General features: G+C 37.6%; 3 protein-coding genes across 5 annotated transcripts; 1 reads left to right on the top strand and 2 right to left on the bottom strand.

Annotated features, from left to right (window-relative positions):
• Positions 1 to 136: 136 nt before the first annotated feature.
• On the top strand, positions 137 to 1,363 carry LOC120267144 (protein NDR1-like). Of its 3 annotated transcripts, none has more exons than XM_039274849.1 (2): positions 137 to 1,000; positions 1,195 to 1,297. In XM_039274849.1, exon 1 carries the CDS (start codon positions 414 to 416, stop codon positions 996 to 998), a length of 585 nt encoding a protein of 194 aa, XP_039130783.1. In that variant the 5' UTR covers positions 137 to 413; the 3' UTR covers positions 999 to 1,000; positions 1,195 to 1,297. The 3 variants fall into 3 exon arrangements, with proteins under 3 accessions (XP_039130783.1, XP_039130782.1, XP_039130781.1); XM_039274848.1 differs by having other exon boundaries at positions 332 to 1,000; positions 1,234 to 1,363; XM_039274847.1 differs by having other exon boundaries at positions 332 to 1,000; positions 1,200 to 1,332.
• LOC120267143 (glycerol-3-phosphate acyltransferase 9-like) lies at positions 1,030 to 5,239 on the bottom strand. The gene is made up of 12 exons (XM_039274846.1): positions 5,099 to 5,239; positions 4,953 to 5,010; positions 4,649 to 4,767; positions 4,200 to 4,299; positions 3,502 to 3,597; positions 3,274 to 3,370; positions 3,054 to 3,141; positions 2,879 to 2,975; positions 2,603 to 2,688; positions 2,057 to 2,176; positions 1,869 to 1,967; positions 1,030 to 1,754 (listed from the first exon to the last, which is right to left on the bottom strand). The coding sequence occupies exons 1-12, from the start codon at positions 5,203 to 5,205 to the stop codon at positions 1,706 to 1,708; spliced, it is 1,116 nt and encodes a 371-aa protein (XP_039130780.1). The 5' UTR covers positions 5,206 to 5,239; the 3' UTR covers positions 1,030 to 1,705.
• Positions 5,240 to 20,398: 15,159 nt separating this feature from the next.
• LOC120267131 (traB domain-containing protein-like) lies at positions 20,399 to 25,263 on the bottom strand. The gene is made up of 9 exons (XM_039274834.1): positions 24,773 to 25,263; positions 23,828 to 23,875; positions 23,689 to 23,748; positions 23,444 to 23,530; positions 23,256 to 23,360; positions 22,414 to 22,527; positions 21,283 to 21,383; positions 20,920 to 21,031; positions 20,399 to 20,806 (listed from the first exon to the last, which is right to left on the bottom strand). Exons 1-9 carry the CDS (start codon positions 25,244 to 25,246, stop codon positions 20,678 to 20,680), a joined length of 1,230 nt encoding a protein of 409 aa, XP_039130768.1. The 5' UTR covers positions 25,247 to 25,263; the 3' UTR covers positions 20,399 to 20,677.
• Between the last annotated feature and the right edge of the window lie 282 nt (positions 25,264 to 25,545).

Below are 25,545 nucleotides of genomic sequence, written 5' to 3'. Positions count from 1 at the left end.
TCCATCAGTTTATTCAATATTTACACACAAAATAATAATAATAATAATAATAATAATAATAATTAAAATTAACTTAACTTAACTATAAGAAAGAAATTCAATGATAACTCACACACAAGACTCCAAAAATAAAAAGACTACACCTCATCCACACCCCTCAAAACCTCAAGGCAAAAACCAAAAAAGAGAATTCCCATGAAAACACTCATCCATGTCCCAAAGCAAAGCATAAATTCCACCATCTCCTTTTTCAAAAGAGTCCTTGCTTGCCTCCCAGCCCTATCCTTCCCCTTTCCTTCCATATATACCTAGATTCAATAGTCTCCAAAATCAAAACCCAAGAATTTTTAATATATATAGATATATATATATATATATATATTAAAAAAAAGATTATTGGGCCCGGGCTTAAAATGTCACGGGCTAGAGGAGACTGCTGCAAGTGCTGCATTAAGCTGCAATTGGGCCTGGGCCTAACGGCCCTGATTCTCTACCTCACTTACCGTCCCATCCGTCCCCGTTTCTTCATCACCACCTTCTCGGTCACCTCCGGTAACCTCACCGCCTCCTACCGGCTCGAAATCGAGAACAAGAACCGCCAGATCGCCGTCCTCCACGACCCCATCACCCTTAAGCTTTCACTCCCAGCCGATAATCTCACTGCCGTCGGCGCCCCCATCGCCGCCTTCCACCAAGGCCACCAGAAGACCGCCGACTTCGACCGTTCACTCACGATCCATAACGGAACTTGGTTTTCCGCCGTTGCTAACGCCTCTGCCGTGTTCCACGTCTCGGTCTCGTCGGCGTTTCGATACAAGGTGTTCTCTTGGAAGAGCCGGCATCACAGCGTCAACATCGGCGGCGACGTAGCTGTTGATAAGGAGGGTAGGAAGACTGCCGAGAAGGGTATACGTCTTTCATCTGCCTCTCCGCCGCCGGTCGCTGCCTTTCTTGTTGTCCTCCCGGCGGCGCATCTCGTTCTCCTGTTCAAGTATTAGAGGTAGATTTGTACTAAATAAAAAGATTGGATTTCTACCATTGTTTGCGTCCTAGTGTTTGATTTGTTGCCCCTTTGAAAAAGATCGGCTTTTAATTTTGATCTCGATATCATTTCTCTCTATGTTTTTGGGTTAAAAAAATTGTAACTTTGGATCATCCTCATGTGCATTTCATATGTTCGATGAAATGCCGAAGAGAAGTCTTGCGCAATGAGTAGTCCACCATCTTTTGCAGTGAGGAATGAAATCAACGCCGGGGCCGAGATTGAAAGCAAAAGGCTTTGCAGAGATAGCCCAAGCCAGCCCCATGTCCGGGATCATCACCAAGCTCCAGACCTCTCTATCTGAGTCTTAAGCGCACGCCACGCTGTCAGAGCTTTCGGACTTACTTGCTGAACCGTGAGTGCTTCGGCAAGCGAATGAATACATACACAGTGTTAAACAGTGGCTCCAGTTGATTTATTTTGAGATGTAAGGTAGCTTCACATTGTGCTTGAGCATTATAGTTTTAAGCATTCCCAGTAATAATATATGTTGATTTTGAGATCAAGCCATGAAATCTCTGAAGAGTTTGTATTGTATTGTATTGTATTGTTGGGAAGAAATAAAGCTACTTTACAAATATAATTGGTGATTTCTGAAAGCTACAACTTGAACATAAGTAAAAATAAAAAGATTGACAGAGATCAGAGAGTTGAATCGGAGTGTCATATTTCTTCCAGTCGCTGCAGGACGGACTCTGCAAATATTTGCTGCCTGGACATGTAATTGGTAGAATTCAACAATCAAACTATAACAAAAGACCAAAAGAAGTGTTCGTGTGCGTGCACGCGTGTGTGTGCATGTACGTTTTGTGAATTTGATGCATACTTGCGTTCTGTAAGCTTGGGGCTAGGCCGGAAATATTTCAAGTATCCATCCCAAGGAACTTTCTTAAGACCAGCCCGGACAGAAATCATGTCTCTCACTCTGCACAAAAATGGAACATAAGCAGTGGAGTTTGTCATGCAGAAATCTCAAGCTACAATGGACAATGACAACAAAGACACAGATGCTACCTCTCTGCGAATTCAATAGGAGTTTCCCCAGGCCTTAAATATTGAGGTTCTAAGTACCAAACATCACAGACAACAGCCCAGGATGTCATTAGGCAAACCAAATGCATAGTAAAAGATTGCCTGCAAAATAAGTACTCTTGGAAATTGCTCCATGTAAAAAACAAGGATGGAAATATGTAACACAATTGCAAAGTAAGCAAGTATTAACAGCACTAGAGAAGAGAGCACCATTTTTCACAACAGAACACTAAGCAACTGGTAACTAATAATCACTGCCAATAAATTTTTAATCAACTAAGCATCTAGAGATGATAGGCTATGCATTCATATTTATAGATGGGACAAATAAATTCATGCTAATTTTTCATTGGTAACATATAAGCCCAAGATTGATAGTCACACAATCAGAGATGTTTCACTATGGACTTGGAGTCTTGCCAGAAGATGACTGGGAGATTCAGCAATTATATCATATTATAAAAGACAACTTAATTGCAGAAATCACATGGAAATTTCTTCTCATATATGTTTTTGTTTGATTCTTACTTCTTACTGTTCCAAAAGGCATCCACAAAAATCTTGTTGTACTTGATTGCTATTGGACAAACAGCACATCCAAGTTCAAAAGCACCCTGTGAAATAACAGGAAATTTCTTTAGATATCATCATCATAACATATTAAAATGCTGGATGCCGTGCCCTGTGCCCTGTGCGTGTGCGTGTGTGTGGAAAATTCAAAGTTGATTAACAATGGTCCTGATTAGGCCACTAGCAATTGAAGATAATGATATTTATTGATCTGGGTACCAGATTACTCCTTACCTTCTTGAACATAACAGTGTAATGGTTATTTACACAGGTTCCTTCAGGAAAAATCAGCAGAGGGTTATTATCAACTCCATTAACATGTTCTCTTAACCTGATGAGAAGAACTAGAGTTGATCATGATGTTCAACTTTTGAACATATGAACCGTATCAAAATGTTCCCTTTCTTACTTTCTTGCTACAACTTCACGATCTTTGGACTCTGGGCGATTGAACCAAATACACCCAACACTTTCCAAGATTGTCTTCTGGATAAAACCTATATAATAAAACAAGGTAAAACAAACTATGATAAATGAAATGTCTAACATGGAAATTAAAAAACAAGAGGTTAATTATAAGAGGGAAGTTAAATTTAAAGGGTCACAGAAACCAAATGATACACACTCACCAACCCATCCAGGATGCTTTTGCATTATAACAGCAAATGCAGTCATTTGCTCTAAAATGATGAAATCAATCATTGAAGTATGGTTGGCAACAAATACCTGTCAGAATGATGAAATTGGTAAGAAAAGGATGTTTAATATTTTTACCTGTACTGCACAAATACTGAAAGGGCTTCATGGTTTCAGAATAATTCCAGTAAAGCCGAAAGTCAAGCAGACAAAAAGAAAACCTGATGAGGGCGCATACTTGGGCGAGGTCCATGATATTTGACCACTCCTGTCCATGAAGCAACAAAGATGCCGCACATCATCTCCACTAATTTCCTCTGAAGTAAATAGAATAAATTAACCCATTTGAAAAGGACAAAGTACTTCGTTGCCTAGGATATTGATAGGGGAATAATATTTCTGCAAACAAAGTTGTGGATGTGATGATAAAAGGTTGGCTAAAAAAAGTATTCATTTCTAAAGCATATTTGATAAGGATGACTCTGCTTAGAAAGAAGGATTTAAAAATTATCCACCCGGAATGACTTGGAAGACAAAAAAGAACTTTTGCCGGTGTTTAACAGAGCATGCAAGTCATGTCAGTGACTAGAAACGAATCAACAAGAATATGGAATTTAAGTTGACAGGTGATAATTTATACCAAAGAAAACTGCAATCAACAGGATAATAAAGAATTTGAAAAAAGAATTGTATGCACAGTTATTCATCTTTGCCTACCAAAAAGGTTTCTAAGTTTCCACTTATGACACAAATCATGTCAAAGTAAAACACAGTAAGTCATGTAAGTGGATATAACAATCCAGACTTTGCAGGTGCTTCCATAAAAGTTAGCCCAACAACCGCAAATAAATATAAAACATGTTGCCTTGATTATTAATTTTTATAAAACAAAGAGGCTTAGACAGATAGGAAAACACACCTCTATCTTGCGCCTCCAATTATTATGCCCGCTTAGCAAGAAATGTACAGGAAAGAAAGCTGCAAAAAATACAACCCAGCCTCCTGCCAAGATTGCAACTCTGCACAATAACATTACAAGGCATGTCAAATGTAAACACAAATAAGAAGTTGAAATACTTGCAAGTCTTATGCTCAATAAAGTTCAATGAACTCAACAATGTCAAAATACACATAACTTCAGCTTAATCCCCAACCATTTTATATCGTTCTAGTATGACCTATGTTTATGTTACACTAGTATAGAATTATGGAATCGGAATAGTTTTGAATTGATTGATTTAGGCAGCATTTGAATAAGAAATATTTAGATTGAAACCAGGATTACCAAGATAATAAGCAGAATAAATTAAATTGATTCACCGGAACGGAAGTCATGAACTAATAAACTTGATGATGAGAAACACATACCTCACTGGGAAAAGAATTCCATATCTAACAACAACACCTAAGCACCACAGAGGAAACAAATATATATTCCAATTCCATGGCTCAGGAGGATTGGATTTGAAGCAACGAGTGAAAGAGTCCTGGAAAATGTTACATCTCATTGGATTAACATATAAAAAGCCTAAAAAGAATCCATAATTTTATTAAGACATAACAAAGCCACTCCATTGCTCTTAGAACCATCGCATCCAATAAAAATTTACAATAAAAATCGCATTTTTAACCAAAAGCCACCAAAAACAATGAGAAATGGAGCAATACTCACATCAACGATTGCGCCCGCGGCCTCCTTCAGCGTGGGGGAGATGTCCAGCAAGTCACGCCTGATCAAAAGATCCAATTTATATGAAAATAAACTCCAAAAATCACAAAATGGTGAAAAACAAAATAGCAAAATTTTCAGGTCATTACAAGTGGAGCTTCTTGGGTGAGTCCTGGATGGAATCAGCGGTGAGGTACTCCTCGATATTGGGGCGGTCGAGATCCATCTCCGAGCTCGAAGACTGAAGCCCAGCCATGGCCACAAAGCTCTCGAGAGAACACAAGAAAGGCCCGAAGAGAGAAGCGTTTACAATGTCTTGCGGAGTAATTTAACGTTAGCGAAATTCCACGTGTCAATCTATCATTAGCTGCACGGTTGAATGGTCTCAGTTGGCTATCAGCCTATCATGAAGATTAAGTTAGGTTAAACCCATAGTGGCAGTATATATATATATATATATAATTAATTTTGAGTTAATGTTTTTACTACAATACTCCCTTCATTTCTTTTTTTTTTCACAAATCCATTTTATTTTTTACATGTTATTTTTTTGAATCAAAAAGTATTTATTATTTTTTTTAAAAAAATTACCTCTAACATTAATATTCAACACTATTGTTGAAATTAAGTATGAAAAAAAATGTGAAAAATATAAATTAGAAGTAATTTAAAAAAATAACTAATTTTTTTATAAAATTTTATGAAATAACTAAATTTCTTGATATATGAGATTCAATTATAAAAAGAAATGAAGGAAGTAACTTACTGTCATTTTATTAATTAAAATGGCCTTGAATCATCTCATCACATGGCAATCAATATAAAGTGCTGAGACTATCTCTGTCACGCCCCGACCCGCGGGCCCACGGGACGCGACAATCGCCGCAGCAATCCCGAGGAGGGATACCCCGCCACTCAACCCTCAGGATGCCGCAAGGCTAATCAACACACCTGGAATTCAACAATATACATATCGCAGATATAGAACAGAAAAAAACAATGTTACACAACGACAGTAACAACAACAACAACAACAACAACATCAACAATAGGATACAGAAAATACATAGGTTCACAAGATACACAGGGAAAACAACCCTAACAACAGTAGGAAATGGTAATACACAGAAGTTTAAGAGTATTTAAATACTGAACCATGCAACAAGTTTTCTACACACTAGTGGATCCATAGGTCTTATAACATGTTCCATGACAACAACAACATACATGAACTGAAGAAAATACAACAGATGATAGAATAGTAGTAAATGCCCAGTACGCTGCCACACGGTCACACCTACTACCTGCAACAGACTGGGAGGAAGAAAGAGGGATGAGTAACTCAAGTTACTCAGTGAGGGGAGGTTAGCACAACCTTAGCAGAAAAATACACCAACAGCAAAAATAATAACAAAATCATCAAAATACATGTTTTACAAAAATAATACTAGTTTAGAAACTTCAACATGCATAATAGAAGTCTTTAAAAGAAGTAAAACAACATAACAATACCAAGAAAACCCTTTTTACCCCAACTAGGGTTTACAACACAAAAATTATAAAACATGGTTTTAAATACAAGTAAAACAACAAAATATCATGGGTTTGAAATAAATAAACACAATACCCAACACTCACCCAACATCATGGTCTAGAAAACTCTCTAAACCTTCGCCGTGGCCATGGCTAGGTTCAGAGCCGCCAAGGTACTCATGCCCTTGACGCTGACCCATCAGCTCACCGGTCGGGTGACTCCGGCTACCCTGATGAATATCCAGCCAGGGCTCTACACTCCCACCCGAATCGGCCCCTCGTAGTAATCAGCCGGCCGACACGCCACCTCAAAAGGTCGGCCGTGAAGACCGCCTACTGCAGTAGGATATCACCAAAACAATCACCACAATAAAATACAACTCCACTGGAGTACAATATCCATCCATGATCATAAATCAAGAATACCTCGCCATTTGCACGAGGACAAGATAAACACATAAGCAAAGCCCAAACTTTTAACACAAAATAATTTGCAAGTCCCAACACAAGCAACAACATGGAAATCCTTTTCCTTTCAACAATCCAAAATTTGCTTCAAGCCTAGGATTTCACCAAATCAAAGATTTTCATAACAAAACTCAAGTTTCAAACAAAATAATGATTTCACAAACTCATGGATACATATATCAATCACAATTTCCACGATAACAAAACAAAAGCCAAAAGAGACATCCAAGATTTGCCTCAACAATAATTATCATTCACCAAATTACCAAACAAGTATAAATCAATAAAACTTACTTAAAACATGAAATGCATATATATATATATATATATATATATAGCTATTGGCATTCTTCTAATAAAGCTATGCTAAATAATTCCACTCACAGGATCGGCAATTTATCTTCCTCGCAAGCTACTCCTCGGCTAAGTCTTTGCCTCGAGCCAAGACTTCTTCTCCTTGCCAAAGCATAACAAAATACAACAAAATTTAACAAAAACAAAACAAACAAGAAAAACCCTAAGTTTTCTAACAAACAACCCTAATTCGATCCTAAGATTAGCTCAAAACTAGGTTTAAAGGTTCCCAATGAGTTCCTAGGGGTTTTAGCTTCAATCTAATCCAAAGAAATCAAAGAAACAACTAAAGATTGCCGGTGCTACAAGTAACCTCGGAAATGCTACAGAGAAACCGAGCCCCTATACTATGGTTTTTCTCCCAATTTACAACTCTAAATCACAAATTTTCTTCTACAACATTCTCACACAAGATCAACAATTCAATGGCTTCAATTTAAACCTATAAACATGCAAATCCATGGAGAAATTCTAGGTTTTTGAAAAAAACTAAAAACAAGGAAAAATACAAGAATAAATACGGTATAAAAACCATAAATCTATGCTTACCAAGCTCAATGGTGAAGGAGGAAGAGATAGGATGCTTGGTTCGCCGGAAAACTTCGCCGGAAAAAAATAAGAAAATGGGAAGGTTCGCCAAGACAAGGAAAGAAGAAGAGAAGAAGAAAAAGAAGAAGAAGAAATGTTTTTAAGGGAAAATTTTTCGGGTCACATAAGAACGGGCTACTACAAGATTCAGCCTCTATCAAACCAGCTTTCTACAGAACAAGTCGCTACATGAACCGGGTTTGCTACAGTGATCAGTCGCTACAAGAACGGGTCGAAAAATCTATAGAAATGGGCTATAGTAATCTACAAGAACACCGGGTATAACATTCTACCCCCTTAAGAAAATTTCGCCCTCGAAATTTCCTTCTTACCTGACAAAAGACCTCTATGACTCAAAGTCTAACAATACACATGCATCAAACAAAAAGATAGATATTGTACCCGTGATCATGTCGCCTTCACCCTTAGGCTCTTCATTAGTCGGGCAAAGATCCCCGGTCCGAGATCTAGTCTCGGGCGTGATCCTCCCGATCGAGGGGTGTTGCTCGCCGCTACGGATCTTGTAGCGGTGGTCTCGGCTCGAGCCGCAGTCGTGAACCTCTAGACCGAGTAGGATGACTCGGATTAAGTCCCGGAGTAGGGTCCCCACGGGTCAACAGTGGACATCACGCGTCCCCGATGTGATCCGCTTGTCCACACCGATAACATCTCGCGGTTCTCGACATCGCCCCTCCATGGAACTTATGACAATTCCCAACACTGCCGCGATAGTTCCCGCCGATCCTCGTACTCGACACACCGCCTCAAGGTAGTGAACTCGCTGCCCACTGGTCTCGGGCCGGTGGAACCCTCAAGAAACCAACTCAAGGCTGCACCACTAGATGAACTCTCACCGCTCTTCTTTGAGGATTGACTCATTTCTGCACCTCTCCTCTTATCGATGCTTTTCACGGATTCGCCTCGCCTTCCAGACCAACTTTTTCTCGCTCAAGGGCCAACCGCACTACTTCCTTAAAAACTCGGGTTTCCCGTGATCGCCATCCTCTCCCGGACACCGAGGTTCGGGCCCGCCTCGAACTTCGAACACAGACTTCCTCGAACCTACCAGCCTCGTACAAAGTTTGCTAGGTCCTTTAATTCTGTCTCATACTCTGTCACAGATCTCGCTACCCCGGGTTCAACCGCATGAACTCCCTCGCCTTTTCTCGGGTCTCTATGGAAACGGGTGTAGTACTCCCTCGTCAAACTCCCTCTCGAAAAAAATCGACCAACTCAAAACAACACGGGAACGACCTTTCGCACTTTTCCCACCAAACTCCGGCTCGCCTCAAGTAACCTCGTAGCAACCTTGAGCCTCGTGTCTTCTTCTAGAACCATGTCGTCGAAAGTAGCTATCACCCGCTTTAGCCACTCTTTGGCAACCATGGCATCGCCGTGCCATCAAAAAGAACTGCAGCCTAACTGTCGGGCTTCCTTCAGGAGCTTAGACAAGAACAAACTCTGGCTGGACCTACTGTCCTCTGCAGGGACTAGGGGAACTGACTGCATTCGGGGTGGTGCTCAAGCGTGTGGTCAGCAGTCGGTACATCCTCTCCATACATGCTCCAAAAAGCTCATGAAGTCTCTCGAACTCCCCGATAGGCTCGGCCGCCTATCCCGATTGTCCCAATAGGCTCAAGGCCTCGGACGCCTCGGGGACGGAGCTAACTCTGCACTCGGGGTCTGGGGCACAGCTCAGTACTCTAGGACCATGCACCGACGCCGCTACGGCAGTGCATGCCTAGAATTGGCCTCCCCGCCCTAGGCGGGCGGGCGAGAGGACGGTGGAGATGGCACTCCACGCCCGTCCCACCTCTAGGCGGTGCAGAGTAGGCTCAACAAAGCAGAGCAATCGCTTCATCGCGGTGCGCGGGCGTTGTATCGGCATTTTTTTTACCGAAAAAAAGACACCAAAAAGAACTTTCAAAAATCAATTCCTATATGCAATAATGCTACATGCTCAACTCTAACTCGGATCCACTAGTTACTACGAAGACAATCAAAGACAAGAATAGATACAGCCTATTAGTCTAAACCAATAGCTCGATACTAATAAAATTGTCACGCCCCGACCCAGCGGGCCCACGGGACGCGACAACGCCCAGCAGCAATCCCGAGGAGGGATACCCCGCCACTCAACCCTCGTGGATGCCGCAAGGCTAATCAACACACCGAATTCAACAATATACATATCGCAGATATAGAACGAAAAACAATGTTACACAACGACAAGAATAACAACAACAACAACAACAACATCAACAATAGGATACGGAAAAATACATAGGTTCACAAGATACACAGGGAAAACAACCCTAACAACAGTAGGAAATGGTAATACACAGAAGTTTAAGAGTATTTAAATACTGAACCATGCAACAAGTTTTCTACACACTAGTGGATCCATAGGTCTTATAACATGTTCCATGACAACAACAACATACATGAATCAAGAAAATACAATGATGATAGAATAGTAGTAATGCCCAAAGATGACGCCACACGGTCACACCTACTACCCGCATGCGATCGGGAGGAAGAAGAGGGATGAGTAACTCAGTTACTCAGTGAGGGAGGTTAGCACAACCTTAGCGTAAAAATACACCAACAAAGAAAAAAATAATAACAAAATCATCAAAATACATGTTTTACAAAAATAATACTAGTTTAGAAACTTCAACATGCATAATAGAAGTCTTTAAAAGAAGTAAAACAACATAACAATACCAAGAAAACCCTTTTTACCCCCAACTAGGGTTTACAACACAAAAAAATTATAAAACATGGTTTTAAATACAAGTAAAACAACAAAATATCATGGGTTTGAAATAAATAAACACAATACCCAACACTCACCCAACATAACATGGTCTAGAAAACTCTCTAAACCTTCGCTGCGGGCCATGGCTAGAGTTCGAGCCGCCAAGGTACTCATGCCCTTGACGTTGACCCATCGAGCTCACCCGGGTTGGTGACTCCGCTACCCGATGAATATCCAGCCGTGGCTCTACACTCCCACCGAACTCGGCCCTCAGAGTAATCAAATGCGCTCGACACGCCACCTCAAAAAGGTCGGGTCGTGAAGACCGCCCATCGCAGAGGGATATCACCAAAACAATCACCACAATAAAAATACAACTCCACTCGGAGTACAATATCCATCCATGATCATAAATCAAGAATACCTCGCCATTTGCACGAGGACAAGATAAACACATAAGCAAAGCCCAAACTTTTTAACACAAAAATAATTTGCAAGTCCCAACACAAGCAACAACATGGAAATCCTTTTCCTTTCAACAATCCAAAATTTGCTTCAAGCCTAGGGATTTCACCAAATCAAAGATTTTCATAACAAAACTCAAGTTTCAAACAAAAATAATGATTTCACAAACTCATGGATACATATATCAATCACAATTTCCACGATAACAAAACAAAAAAGCCAAAAAGAGACATCCAAGATTTGCCTCAACAATAATTATCATTCACCAAATTACCAAACAAGTATAAATCAATAAAACTTACTTAAAACATGAAATGCATATATATATATATATATATATATATAGCTATTGGCATTCTTCTAATAAAGCTATGCTAAATAATTCCACTCACAGAAAAGGAAATTTGTCTTCCTCGCAAGCTACTCCTCGGCTAAGCCTTTGCCTCGATCCAAGACTTCTTCTCCTTGCCAAAGCATAACAAAATACAACAAAATTTAACAAAAACAAAACAAACAAGAAAAAACCCTAAGTTTTCTAACAAACAACCCTAATTCGATCCTAAGATTAGCTCAAAACTAGGTTTAAAGGTTCCCAATGAGTTCCTAGGGGTTTTAGCTTCAATCTAATCCAAAGAAATCAAAGAAACAACTAAAGATTGCCGGTGCTACAAGTAATCCTCGAAATGCTACAGTAGAAACCGAGCCCTATACTATGGTTTTTCTCCCAATTTACAACTCTAAATCACAAATTTTTCTTCTACAACATTCTCACACAAGATCAACAATTCAATGGCTTCAATTTAAACCTATAAACATGCAAATCCATGGAGAAATTCTAGGTTTTTGAAAAACTAAAACAAGGAAAAATACAAGAATAAATACGGTATAAAAACCATAAATCTATGCTTACCAAGCTCAATGGTGAAGGAGGAAGAGATAGGATGCTTGGTTCACCGGAAAACTTCGCGGAAAAATAAGAAAATGGGAAGGTTCGCCAAGACAAGGAAAGAAGAAGAGAAGAAGAAAAGAAGAAGAAGAAATGTTTTAAGGGAAAAATTTTTCGGGTCACATAAGAATCGGCTACTACAAGATCGAGCCTCTATTAAACCAGGCTTCTACAGAACAAGTCGCTACGTAACCGGTTTGCTACAGGGATCAGTCAGCATAAGAACGTGGTCGAAAAATCTATAGAAATGGGCTATAGTAATCTACATAGAACACCGGGTATAACATTCTACCCTCTTAAGAAAAATTTCACCCTCGAAATTTCCTTCTTACCCCGACAAAAGACCCCTATGACTCGTAGTCTAACAATACACATGCATCAAACAAAAAGATAGATATCAGTACTGCGATCATGTCGCCTTCACCCTTAGGCTCTTCATTAGTCGTGGCAAAGATCCCGGTCTCGAAATCTAGTCTCGCGGGCGTGATCCTCCCGGATCGAGGGGTGTTGCTCGCCGCCACGGATCTCAGTAGCGTGGTCTCGTGCTCGAGCCGCAGTCGTGAACCTCTAGATCGAGTAGGATGACCCGGATTAAGTCCCGAGTAGGGTCCCCACGGGTCAATCAGCGGACACTCGCGGCCCTCGATGTGATCCGCTTGTCCACACCGAGCAACATCTCGCAGCGGTTCTCGACATCGCCCCTCCATGGAACTTATGACAATTCCCAACACCGTCGCGATAGTTCCCGCCGATCTCGCACTCGACTACACCGCCTCGAAGGTAGTGAACTCAGCCGCTCACGGGTCTCGGGCCGTGGAACCCCTCAAGAAACCAACTCAGGCGCACCACTAGATGAACTCTCACCGCTCTTCTTTGAGGATCGACTCATTTACCGCACCTCTCCTCTCATCGACAAGCTTTCACGGATTCGTCCGCCTTCCAGACCAACTTTTTCTCGCTCAAGGGCCAATCGCACTACTTCCTTAAAACTCGGTTTCGTGATCGCCATCCTCTCCCCGGACACCGAGGTTCAGCCCGCCTCGAACTCGAACACAGACTTCCTCGTAACCTACCAGCCTCGTACAAAGTTTGCTAGGTCCTTTAATTCGCCTCATACCGTCACTGCATCTCGCTACCCCGGTTCAACCGCATGAACTCCCCGCCTTTTCTCGGGTCTCTATGGAAACGGGTGTAGTACTCCTCGTCAAACTCCCTCCGAAAAATCGACCAACTCAAAAACAACACGGAACGACCTTTCGCACTTTTCCCCACCAAACTCGCCTCGCCTCAAGTAACCTCGTAGCAACCTTGAGCCTCGTGTCTCTTCTAGAACCATGTCGCCGAAAGTAGCTATCACCCGCTTTAGCCACTCTTTGGCAACCATGGCATCGCCGTGCCATCAAAAGAACTCGCAGCCCTAACTCGCTCAGGGCTTCCTTCGTGAGCTTAGACAAGAACAAACTCGGGCTCGGACTCACTGCCCCTCCGCAGGGACTAGGGGAACCGATCGCATTCGGGGTGGTGCCGAAGCGTGGGTCGCAGCACTGGCACATCCTCTCCATACATGCTCCAAAAAGCTCATGAAGTCTCTCGAACTCCCCGATAGGTCTGGCCGCTTATCCTCGATTGTCCCAATAGGCTCAAGGCCTCGCGATCGCCTCCCGGGGACGGAGCTAACTCCCGGGCACCGGGTCTCGGGGCACAGTCTCAGTACTCTAGGACCATGCATCGACGCCGCTACGGCAGTGCATGCCTAGAATTGGCCTCCCCGCCTAGGCGGCGAAGGAGAGGACGGTGGAGATGGCACTCCACGCCGTCCACCTCTAGACGGTGCAAGAGTAGGCTCAATAAAGAGAGCAATCGCTTCATCGCGGTGCGGCGGGCGTTGTATCGGCATTTTTCAATGAACCAAAAAGACACCAAAAAGAACTTTTCAAAAATCAATTCCTATATGCAATAATGCTACATGCTCAACTCTAACTGGATCCACTAGTTACTACAGAAGACAATCAAAGACAAGAACAGGATACAGCTATTAGTCTAAACCAATAGCTCGATACTAATAAAATTGTCACGCCCGACCCAGCGGGCCCACGGACGCGACAATCGCCGCAGCAGAATCCCGAGGAGGGATACCCCGCCACTCAACCCTCGTGATGCCGCAAGGCTAATCAACACACCGAATTCAACAATATACATATCGCAGATATAGAACAGAAAAAACAATGTTACACAACGACAAAGAATAACAACAACAACAACAACAACATCAACAATAGGATACGAAAAATACAGTAGGTTCACAAGATACACAGTGGAAAACAACCCTAACAACAAAGAGGGAAATGGTAATACACGTAAGTTTAAGAGTATTTAAATACTGAAACCATGCAACAAGTTTTCTACACACTAGTGGATCCATAGGTCTTATAACATGTTCCATGACAACAACAACATACATGAATCAAGAAAATACAAATGATGATAGAATAGTAGTAAATGCCCAAGATCGCCACACGCGGCCACACCTACTACCCGCAATAGATCGGGAGGAAGAAAGAGGGATGAGTAACTCAAGTTACTCGATGAGGGAGGTTAGCACAACCTTAGCAGAAAAATACACCAACAGCAAAAATAATAACAAAATCATCAAAATACATGTTTTACAAAAATAATACTAGTTTAGAAACTTCAACATGCATAATAGAAGTCTTTAAAAGAAGTAAAACAACATAACAATACCAAGAAAACCCTTTTTACCCCAACTAGGGTTTACAACACAAAAATTATAAAACATGGTTTTAAATACAAGTAAAAACAACAAAAATATCATGGGTTTGAAATAAATAAACACAATACCCAACACTCACCCAACATAACATGGTTCTAGAAAAACTCTCTAAACCTTCGCCGTGCCATGGCTAGATTCTGAGCCGCCAAGGTACTCATGCCCTTGACGTTGACCCATCGGGTTCACCCGGTTGGTGACTCGGCTACCCGATGAATATCCAGATCGTGGCTCTACACTCCCACCCGAACCGCCCTCGTAGTAATCAGCCGGTCGACACGCCACCTCAAAAAGGTCGGGTCAGTGAAGACCGCCCTACCGCAGAGGATATCACCAAAACAATCACCACAATAAAATACAACTCCACTCGAGTACAATATCCATCCATGATCATAAATCAAGAATACCCTCGGCCATTTGCACGAGGACAAGATAAACACATAAGCAAAGCCCAAACTTTTAACACAAAAATAATTTGCAAGTCCCAACACAAGCAACAACATGGAAATCCTTTTTCCTTTCAACAATCCAAAAATTTGCTTCAAGCCTAGGATTTCACCAAATCAAAGATTTTCATAACAAAAACTCAAGTTTCAAACAAAAATAATGATTTCACAAACTCATGGATACATATATCAATCACAATTTCCACGATAACAAAAACAAAAGCCAAAAAAGAGACATCCAAGATTTGCCTCAACAATAATTATCATTCACCAAATTACCAAACAAGTATAAATCAATAAAACTTACTTAAAACATGAAATGCATATATATATATATATATATATATATATAGCTATTGGCATTCTTCTAATAAAGCTATGCTAAATAATTCCACTCACAGAAAAGGAAATTTGTCTTCCTCGCAAGCTACTCCTCGGCTAAGCCTTTGCCTCGATCCAAGACTTCTTCTCCTTGCCAAAAGCATAACAAAAATACAACAAAAATTTAACAAAAAAACAAAACAAACAAGAAAAACCCTAAGTTTTTCTAACAAACAACCCTAATTCGATCCTAAGATTAGCTCAAAAACTAGGTTTAAAAGGTTCCCAATGAGTTCCTAGGGGTTTTAGCTTCAATCTAATCCAAAGAAATCAAAGAAACAACTAAAGATTGCCGGTGCTACAAGTAACCCTCGGAAATGCTACAAGAAAACCGAGCCCTATACTATGGTTTTCTCCCCAATTTACAACTCTAAATCACAAATTTTCTTCTACAACATTCTCACACAAGATCAACAATTCAATGGCTTCAATTTAAACCTATAAACATGCAAATCCATGGAGAAATTCTAGGTTTTGAAAAAAACTAAAACAAGGAAAAATACAAGAATAAATACGGTATAAAACCATAAATCTATGCTTACCAAGCTCAATGGTGAAGGAGGAAGAGATAGGATGCTTGGTTCAGCGGAAAAACTTCACCGGAAAAAAATAAGAAAAATGGGAAGGTTCGCCAAGACAAGGAAAGAAGAAGAGAAGAAGAAAAGAAGAAGAAGAAATGTTTTTAAGGGAAAAATTTTTCTGTCTACATGTAGAACGGGTTACTACAGTATTCGGACCTCTATTAAACCGAAGCTTCTACAGGAACAAGTCGCTACGTGAACCGGTTTGCTACTGAGGATCGGTCGCTACATGAATGTGGTCGAAAAATCTATAGAAATGGGCTATAGTAATCTACAGTAAACACTGGGTATAACAATCTCCAACCCACAATCCCAAATCTCTATCCCAAATCTCAAATTTGGTCTTACTACAGAAAATTTTACTCCAACCACAAATCTCAAATTTTACCCCAAAAAAAAATATTCTTATAATATTCTTTTCATATATTATTTTATTATTATTTAATAAAGATATTTGCAATTAATCATTTTAACAATAAATTAATTAAACATTAATTAAAATTTATAAATAATTTATTAAAAAATATAACTTAAAAAATTGTACAACTATATTTTTTAATTTATTAATTAAATATATATTAATAATTAACAATTTTATATATTAATTAAATAATAATTATTATTGATTATTAATTAATTACACACAAATTAATATTATAAATAACTACTTATAATTATATTACACACAAATCTATTTTATTTTTTACATCAAAAAGTATTTATTATTTTTTTTTTCAAAATTACCTCTAACATTAATATTCAACTTTCTTGCTGAAATTAAATATAAAAAGAAATATGAAAAAAATATAAATTAGAAGTAATTTAATAACTAATTTTTTTATAAAATTTTTATGAAAATAACTAAATTTTTTGATATATGATATTCAATTAATCACGACAGATAAAAAGAAATGAAGGAAGTAACTTACAGTCATTTTATTAATTAAAATGGCCATGAATCATCTTATCACATGCCAATCAATATAAAGTGCTGACTAACTTTTATGTTTTTTTTTTTTTAAGCTTGTTTTTTCTTAAAAATTCTATTGAAATTTTAAAAAACCCATTAAATTTTAATTTTTTAAAAACTATTTATTTTCAAAAATTATCATTATTATTGTTGTTGTTTTTGAAACGCAAACAATTCTTACCCACTTTATTAAAACCTATTTATTTTCTAAAATAATTTAAAAAACCCTAGTCGGTTATTTAAAAAAAAATTATCTGCCCAAATACAATCATATTAAGTTTCACAAACACACATAAAATTTTTAAAAATAAATTAACTATTATTAATTTAATATTAAAGCGAAACAAAATTAGTTCACTATAAATATTAAAGTTAAATATTTATTTATTTATTTTGTACATATTTTATTTTTTCATTTTGGGTCTAATGAAATTAATTTTTTTACTTTAATATATATATACAAATATATATTAAAATGGTAAATAAGTTTTTTAAGAAATTAAAATCTAACAGTTAAAAAAAAATATTTTTGTTTTTTGCTAAAAAAAAAAAGATAGGTTAAAAAGAAAGCACAAAAGCTTGAAGGAGAAGAAAGCTTTTTCGTCGTTTCTGTGCCCCCACAGTTTGTACAAAATGCGGATTAGATTGTAGTAAATATAAAAATATTTAAAAGTCAAATTGAATCAAAGCCCAATAATTTTTTTTAATATTTTTCCTTATTAGAAAAATCGGAAAACTTATCTTTATTGGAATGAAAATATTTCACATTAAGTCCTCAATCTTTAAGGCCTTCACATGCAAAGAAAACTGCCATTTTTTGAAGAATATGACAGAAATTTGTCAAAATCCATTAAGGATTGGTATTCCAAGAAAGGCAAGCAGCAAGATATGAGAATATATTCTATACATGATAAAAGAGAAAAAATAAAGAAATAAAAAAAAATTAAAGGCTTTGATGGACCTATAGATTGATCCATTTGTCTTTCTTGTGCTATAAATAGGAGCATAACAAACAAAAAAATTGGAACATGAAACACAGTGCAAAGAGAGATGAAGAGAAAGGTCTCACATGAAGATAGAATGTGTCTTTGATAGCCAAGGATGACTTGCCTCTATTCTCTATTTTTTGTCTTGATTAATGTTTGAGACATTAATGTGGATTATAGGCAGTCTCCTTGGCTATTCTCAGTGCCTTTTATCTTTCATGCTAGATCTTCACTTCTCCATTGTTGCATAATAATTTTATTTATATTCTAGCTTGATGAGTTTGTTGGTTTTTTTTTTCTTGTTATTAAAATTTCTTTGCTGTTATTAGATAAACTAATTTTGTTTTGTTTTATAATTGTGAGTTTTCAGATGAAGAAGAGCTAAAGTAATATTTAATCATGTTCATGTGTGAAGAGCTTGGATATTTGGCTGGATTCTTTTGCTGCTATTTCTTGGAGGTCTGGATATATGTAGCGCTGTTGGTTTTGTTTTTCTGTTGAATTTGTACTTCTTTACTTATAAACTTGTAATCTTTATCTTTTATAATAGATTAATGTGATTTATCAACTTTTCATCTTTAGTATGGTGAGCAATATATTAACTAAGAAAACTATATATTATATTAACTAATGGAAGGCTCTGTGCTGATGAATTTTCCTGAGGTTATGTACATCAAACATTCTATATATTCTAATGGATGTATGAGAATAACTCACATAAAAAAAAAGTATATTTTCTCACAAGTATGACAGCTATAATGTTGTTTTATGCATGTTCATCATCATATTCATTGTGTGTGTCAGCTGCAATGAAGGATGCATCAATGATATATAATTGTTTGATCATTAACTTGTATTCCTTTTATTTGACATATAATTCACTGTGATTCATTAATTTGTTATCTTCATATGGTGAGGAATTACCAATATATTAACTCGGAAAGGAATATATCAATCTTTTTTTCTTTTTTTTTTCATTTTTGATTCATGAATTTTCAGAGGTTATATATAAAACAATCTTTGAAATGCAAGAGAGTGACAGATACACACATCTATATATATATATATATATATATATCCATTTTCACAGGTTTGAGAGTAATTACGTTGTTACCTTGGACAAATTTGATATATATTCATTGAATGCAAAAACTAGCATTGTATCTGTCAGCATAATAAAGAATGCAACAACGATAATTCATCGAGACAAACAGCTTGTTATTAACTGATGATATAAAAAGCAATGCAAGTAACATTGTGCCGATAAAGTGCGAAGATTCTGGAATTTTATTAGGATTTTGTGCATCGTCTTCTCTGTGCATGGTCAAAACCAGTGATCATGTTATGAGAACATATTCCATATAAGGAATGTCAGTGAATCGGATAATGTCAAAAAAGTTATAGACCAGTTAGTTGTATATGGAAATGAAAAGAATAAAATGTATGTGTAAACTTAACAAAACTAGACTATCATGAGTACACAAACTGAAGATAATCATCCTCCATTTATTTATACCATTGTTCTTCGAAAATTTAACTACTAATCAGCAAATTACTAAAACATCATGAGCAAGAATATTAGCCTTTCTGTTTTCAATGCAAGATCTTAATATAATTGTCATTCCCTGTCCTCTTGCTCATATGCAGAGAATATGATGCTCTTTTTGTCTCTTTGTTTTATGTATCAACTGACACTGAAACAAAAGGCAATAAATTGGGCAATATCAACATTCGCCAAATAAAAGAAGCAAAAAAGCCACAACAAATGGAAGGAGAAGAAAGTTATGGTGTTTGAGAGAGCTTAAAAACCAAGTTGGCCATGAGAACCAAAGACTGAAGGAGAGATCACCAGAATATATTCTGCTTGGAGGAGAGCACCATTGGATTAAAAAGCAAGATAAATGCATGCCATGCCATGCTCTTAAGATCAAGTTGTGGATGGTTATGAAATCAATCTCAAGCTTTTCACTTTCATTATTGGTATAAAACAAAGAACAAGAGACACATTAGAGCCCATGAAGAGACTCTTAACATCAGAGAGCCTTCTTTAATGGTGAAGCATGACTTACCTGAAAACCCATTGAGGTATTAGTAATCACTTAGATCTCTGTATAAATTTTTAGGCAGTGTCATTGGCCTGTTTGAGTGACCTGCACTAAACAACCACATTTTTCACTTCTCATCATAAAAGATAAATCCATATATATTTCACTTCCAATGTCATCAGGTTGGCCAACAGACTGGTTTATTTTATTTCAAAAACTGCTGAACAACTAATTGAGAGATAAACTAAGATCCACTGTCAAGTAGATCTTTTCCTCAATTGTATGATTTTGCATGATTATCTTTGATTATATTGAGAAAATACACATGATGAGCATGGCTGTGAATTCTATTGATTGCTGTGAACACAAGGCCTAATTTTCACTGATCTTCACTGGTTGATGGCTACTTTAATAGGTCACCTCTTGCTAACAAGATAAATGCCAGAAATGACAGCAATCCCAGCAACAACAACACCAAGGGATGTCAAAATCTTTGTCTTAGATTCACCGGTGTTTCTAGGAGGAACTTCAAGTAGATGTTTCACCTGCACAATGACGGAATATAACATATCTTATTGGCAGTACATGGGTATAAAGTCAGCCATTTGCGAAAAAAGCAGAAAAGCCATGCCAAGATAACATGTTTAATAAAACTAACATCCAACGGCTGTTTCCAGTGCTTCTTTATTCCTGCTAAATGCCCTTTGCCTACAACTGCAACAATTGATGAATGTTCACTTGCGACCTTTAGTAATATAGATGCCATGTACCTGAGTCAAATGATTAAATAAATCATATTTGTTGGATAAAAAACCAAACATATTATCCAGATTTACACACCCTGGAAGCTTAAGCTTATGGGATGAGAACCCAGGCTTATCTATTCAACGTCAAACTTACTACATTAACCGATGTGAAACAATTAGTTAGTCTAATAATATTTACTGGAAGATATGAGCAAAATTTTTTCTTTCACATATAAAACAAAAAATAAAATGATTAAAACGACAAATTAACTAACATATCTCGCTCATGAATAAGAGTCTCCATTAAAGTGGGGAATGCCTTGCTCATCTCTTGAATTACAAGAGTTAACATGTCAACATCATCCATCTCCTTCAACTGAAAATGAGTATAGCAAAGTGATGATCACACCAAATCACGGAAAAGAAACTGAGCATCAATGCACAAGCAGGCAGCTGAACTATGAAACACATTAGAAACATCAATCAGTTCGCTTAATGTTGGCTCTAATATGCAACTTAAAAGTGTAACATGGAAAACAGTGTAGCAACAGAGTATTCAATAGCAGAGTATACAAACATTCACATGTTGTTTTATTTAAGTAATCATGTTTAACGTAATTAACAGTTAAGACAACAGGGCTTTCACAAAGTACACATGCAAGATGATAATGTCGGTGAATGATTTTATCTATTAGTTACTAAATTAAATGTTGGAACCCCTTTAAAAAAATCTTATACCACGAAACAAGTTCAATATCATTTTATTGCTACAAGAAAATATGAAACTACAATAGCTGTGACATTGCTGAAAAAATTGAATCACCAACATATAGGGCTTCTCTTATTTTATAGCCAAACTTTGCATGTAGATCCTATGTAGATCCCTCTTATTCGGATGCAAATTACATACAATTCTCCTTGATTTTTTCCCCATACATGCCATCTGATCTAATTCTCCTTGATTCCCATACCTTTATTACAGTTCCAGCCAATTCAAGAATATTTATTTCTTCTAATTAAGATATCAACCCTAATATGATTATTAATTTTCAATGTTGAAGATATCAAATTATTGTTCTTGTCACACTTAGCAAATTCACCCAACTTATTGCCTCATATTGTTGGATCTTGCAATGAGTTCTTTGACTTTTAAACCATACTCAACATTAACATACAAAAACAAAAACAAAAACAAGATACATTAAAAAAAAACAAAAAACAAAAAAAACAAATGGCCTTCTAAGCAATCATCAAGCATTAATTTCAGACAAGATTGCTTCTGTGTCTAATGGCAGATCACATCATAAAGAAGTTGAATAACAAGGACTTTCCTTTTCACCCTGGACTGCATACATTGTTACAAAATCCATTAAAATAATTAACAAAAACCATGCATGACAAGTTACCATCTTATTGAGCTCCTCAGAGCTTGGGAGAAACATAGCTTGAAAGAGCATGTAGTATAGAAACTTTGTCCTATGCCATAATGTCATTTTCCCCCATGATCTTCTTAATGTAATCTGTTTGAAGAACACCGTAAATTGATTTAATCACTTGAAAAATAGCTCTGGACTAAATCATAAATTAGATAACCAGATAAACAACTACATTGTTGTTCAGAAGATATCATTTACAGCTCATGTCTCAAATAGCCAACTTCAATAATAACAAGGAGCAATACTAAAAAAATTTCTTTATTTGTAATATGGGATTATAGCAGACATCTGCTAGACCATCCAGTAGAAGATCAAACTCTTATATATAAGGTAAAATTCATGAATGTAAATTTTCGTCATCTGCTTTTGTATTATCAAAAACAAGATCAAAGAAGAGTTAGACCTAAAGAACAATTTAAAATGCACAAACTATACAGAAGAAAATCTGAAAACAATTAGTTATGTCTTTGATTGCAATAGGTTCACATTGAATCGTATACTAAATGATTTCATAGATCAAAGTTTAGAGAAATAGCAGTTACCATATAAATTACTTCAATTCTTTATTTCTATAATACAATGGATCCATAGGCAGGGACTAATGTAATAACAAAGAAAGAAAAACTGCACCTGCATAGAATATTTGCCTTCATCAGATCACATGAACTCTCCTCAGGTGAATTATGTTCACCAAATTGTTACACATTCCAAATAAAAATCCTTGAATTTTCATGAGAGTCATGTATCCAAAAAAACAAAACCAAACACTTCCACAAATGAAACATGTAAAATAAACTTGTTAGATAGCTTACATGCACAGGACGATCTCCCAGTACAACCTTCGCGCCATAACCCATTGCTTCTTCATATGCCACCCGAAACTCAGAACCAGGGAAAACCTCGAGCTTATTAGCAACCTACAAATCATGAGTACATTATCCACAAAAATTACCACCCATGCTAAAAAAGATATGAACAAGATAAGATACAAAAAGCATGCCTTGGCAAGAAACCAGCTGTACAAAATCCCAAAAGTATTCATTTTCTTCTTCTTCCACATGTCAATCATTTCACTCATTGTAGGAACCTGCCAAGACGAGAATAACTCAAGAAACAGGTAAATAAGTTGAAACTTAAAAGTAATGGTGATCATCATTCAAACTAACTATTGAAGTCATCGAATCCGCAGTCAACGAATGTTTACATGAAATTAAAAAAAAAAAATTACGCACACTAGTCCCACACCTTTAAATTTTGGGGGGTCAAAATGGTTACTCGACTCGAGCATAACTCCAAGAAAACAACCTGCACTTGGAGATTTACAAATCAGAAATTGAAAATTTAGTACATATGCAGATGGTGGCAGATTTCAAAAGTGGAGCACCTGGGGTTTCAGGTAATTAATGACTGTCTGAACTTCTCTGCAGGATTCCTGTAATGAGATAACTCCTAAGTTAAACCATCCCTGACAATAACTGGTACAGATGAAAGAATGTAGAAGGGTACCAAGTTGATTAAAAAGAAGCTCCCTAGTTAAGAAGACATTATGTGACTGAAAATCATGAAATCACTGAAGAAACTCAGCACAGTACAATAATGTATTGCCTAAATCAGGAGTTTTGACTTCTTTTGTGGTGGCAAGAATTAGAATCCAAAATTTTATAAATCACACAACTGATCAGAACTGAATTTCTATCCAGAATATAAGGCAAAAAACTATGCCAAAATTGTTTAGAACAGCAAAACATCAATAGAAGGAGGAGAGGAAGTTCAAGTGGACTAAGCAAGAATGCGTTCTACCTTTCTGAAAATGGCACGCAGACATCAAGAAAAAATGGCCATAATGCCACAGTGATTAAATACGAATCAATTTATTGCGAAAAATGAAAAAATAACCACCAATATTTTACCATGCCCTTTTCTAATAAAGAAATCAAGATCACCTTCGATAATCTAATATCCACAAGCAAAAAAGGTCCAAAATATCACTTCAGATACACAATAGATCAAGACTAATATTTATACATTAAAACCAGACAGTAAAAAATGTCTGTCGTTTTGAAGATGGAGCATCAGACAGCCAAAATCCACAACCTCCAAAATGATAACTACAGTGTCATAGCAAAGTTTCAGAGACCATAGCATCGACAAAAAAACCCTAGCTTCCACATGAGACAGAAAATTTCTTGCTAAATTTCAATTCAACAAACGGAAAATGCTAACTGATAGGAATAAAACAAGAAAGATAAGGATCATCATTTCTAGAACATGGCGCAAAAGAACTCACATAAATAATCAATAAATCCAAAAAAGAATGGGGAAAAATCACCAGAGAAACATGAGCAGTTCCCACGATGTATACATCACAAGAGCCGCCCTCAGCCGAAGATTCGCACTCCAAAACCACCACACCTTTCGACAATTCCTCGGGCAGTCCCCTCCTCACCGTTGATCTTTCTGAAACCTTCTCTGGTTCCGAATGAGGATCAGGGCTTACTTCAGGATCCAAGCCATGGCTCGATCTCGGATCCTCTGCCCCAGAAACATCCTCAGTTGTGATCGAAGAGGCCAGATCGGGATCCGTCGTTGCGTGGACATCGTCCTCGCCGGCCATCGCCGTCGGGAATCGCTGCTCTCGGGATTGGGGGAAAGCGAAGGAGGAGAGGAGAAGGTTCGAGAAGGATTCCTGGGGGGTATTTATAGGGATGAGAGTGGTGTGCGAGAGTCGCCGGCGGCGAGGGAGCGACGAGTTTTGGAGGATTCGTAACTCGGCCGATTTCAGAAGCCGCGTCGAGCGAATCATGTGCTGATGCTGCTTGGCGGGTGCTGGAGGCCATTTGATCTTTCTTTTGAACGATCTTGGCCGTTGGATGGTTGACTCACGGTCAAGATTTAGAGTTTGATTTTTAGAAAATTTAAGTGATTAGTTACTAATAGTAAAGGATGTTACTAAAAATAAAATTAGAGAAACATATCATATATATATATACATATATGTGTATCTAGCTACTGTTTTCTATATTTTTTTGAAAAGGTGGATAAAACCACTTCTATTAAATCGAAGAACAAAAAGCAGAGAGCGATTAGAGCAACAACAAAAGC

Source organism: Dioscorea cayenensis, chromosome 8 (genome assembly GCF_009730915.1).
Source record: "Dioscorea cayenensis subsp. rotundata cultivar TDr96_F1 chromosome 8, TDr96_F1_v2_PseudoChromosome.rev07_lg8_w22 25.fasta, whole genome shotgun sequence".
Taxonomy (NCBI): Eukaryota; Viridiplantae; Streptophyta; class Magnoliopsida; order Dioscoreales; family Dioscoreaceae; genus Dioscorea; species Dioscorea cayenensis.
The sequence above is the reverse complement of the archived record's forward strand: the minus strand, read 5'-3'. Positions and strand labels throughout refer to the sequence as shown.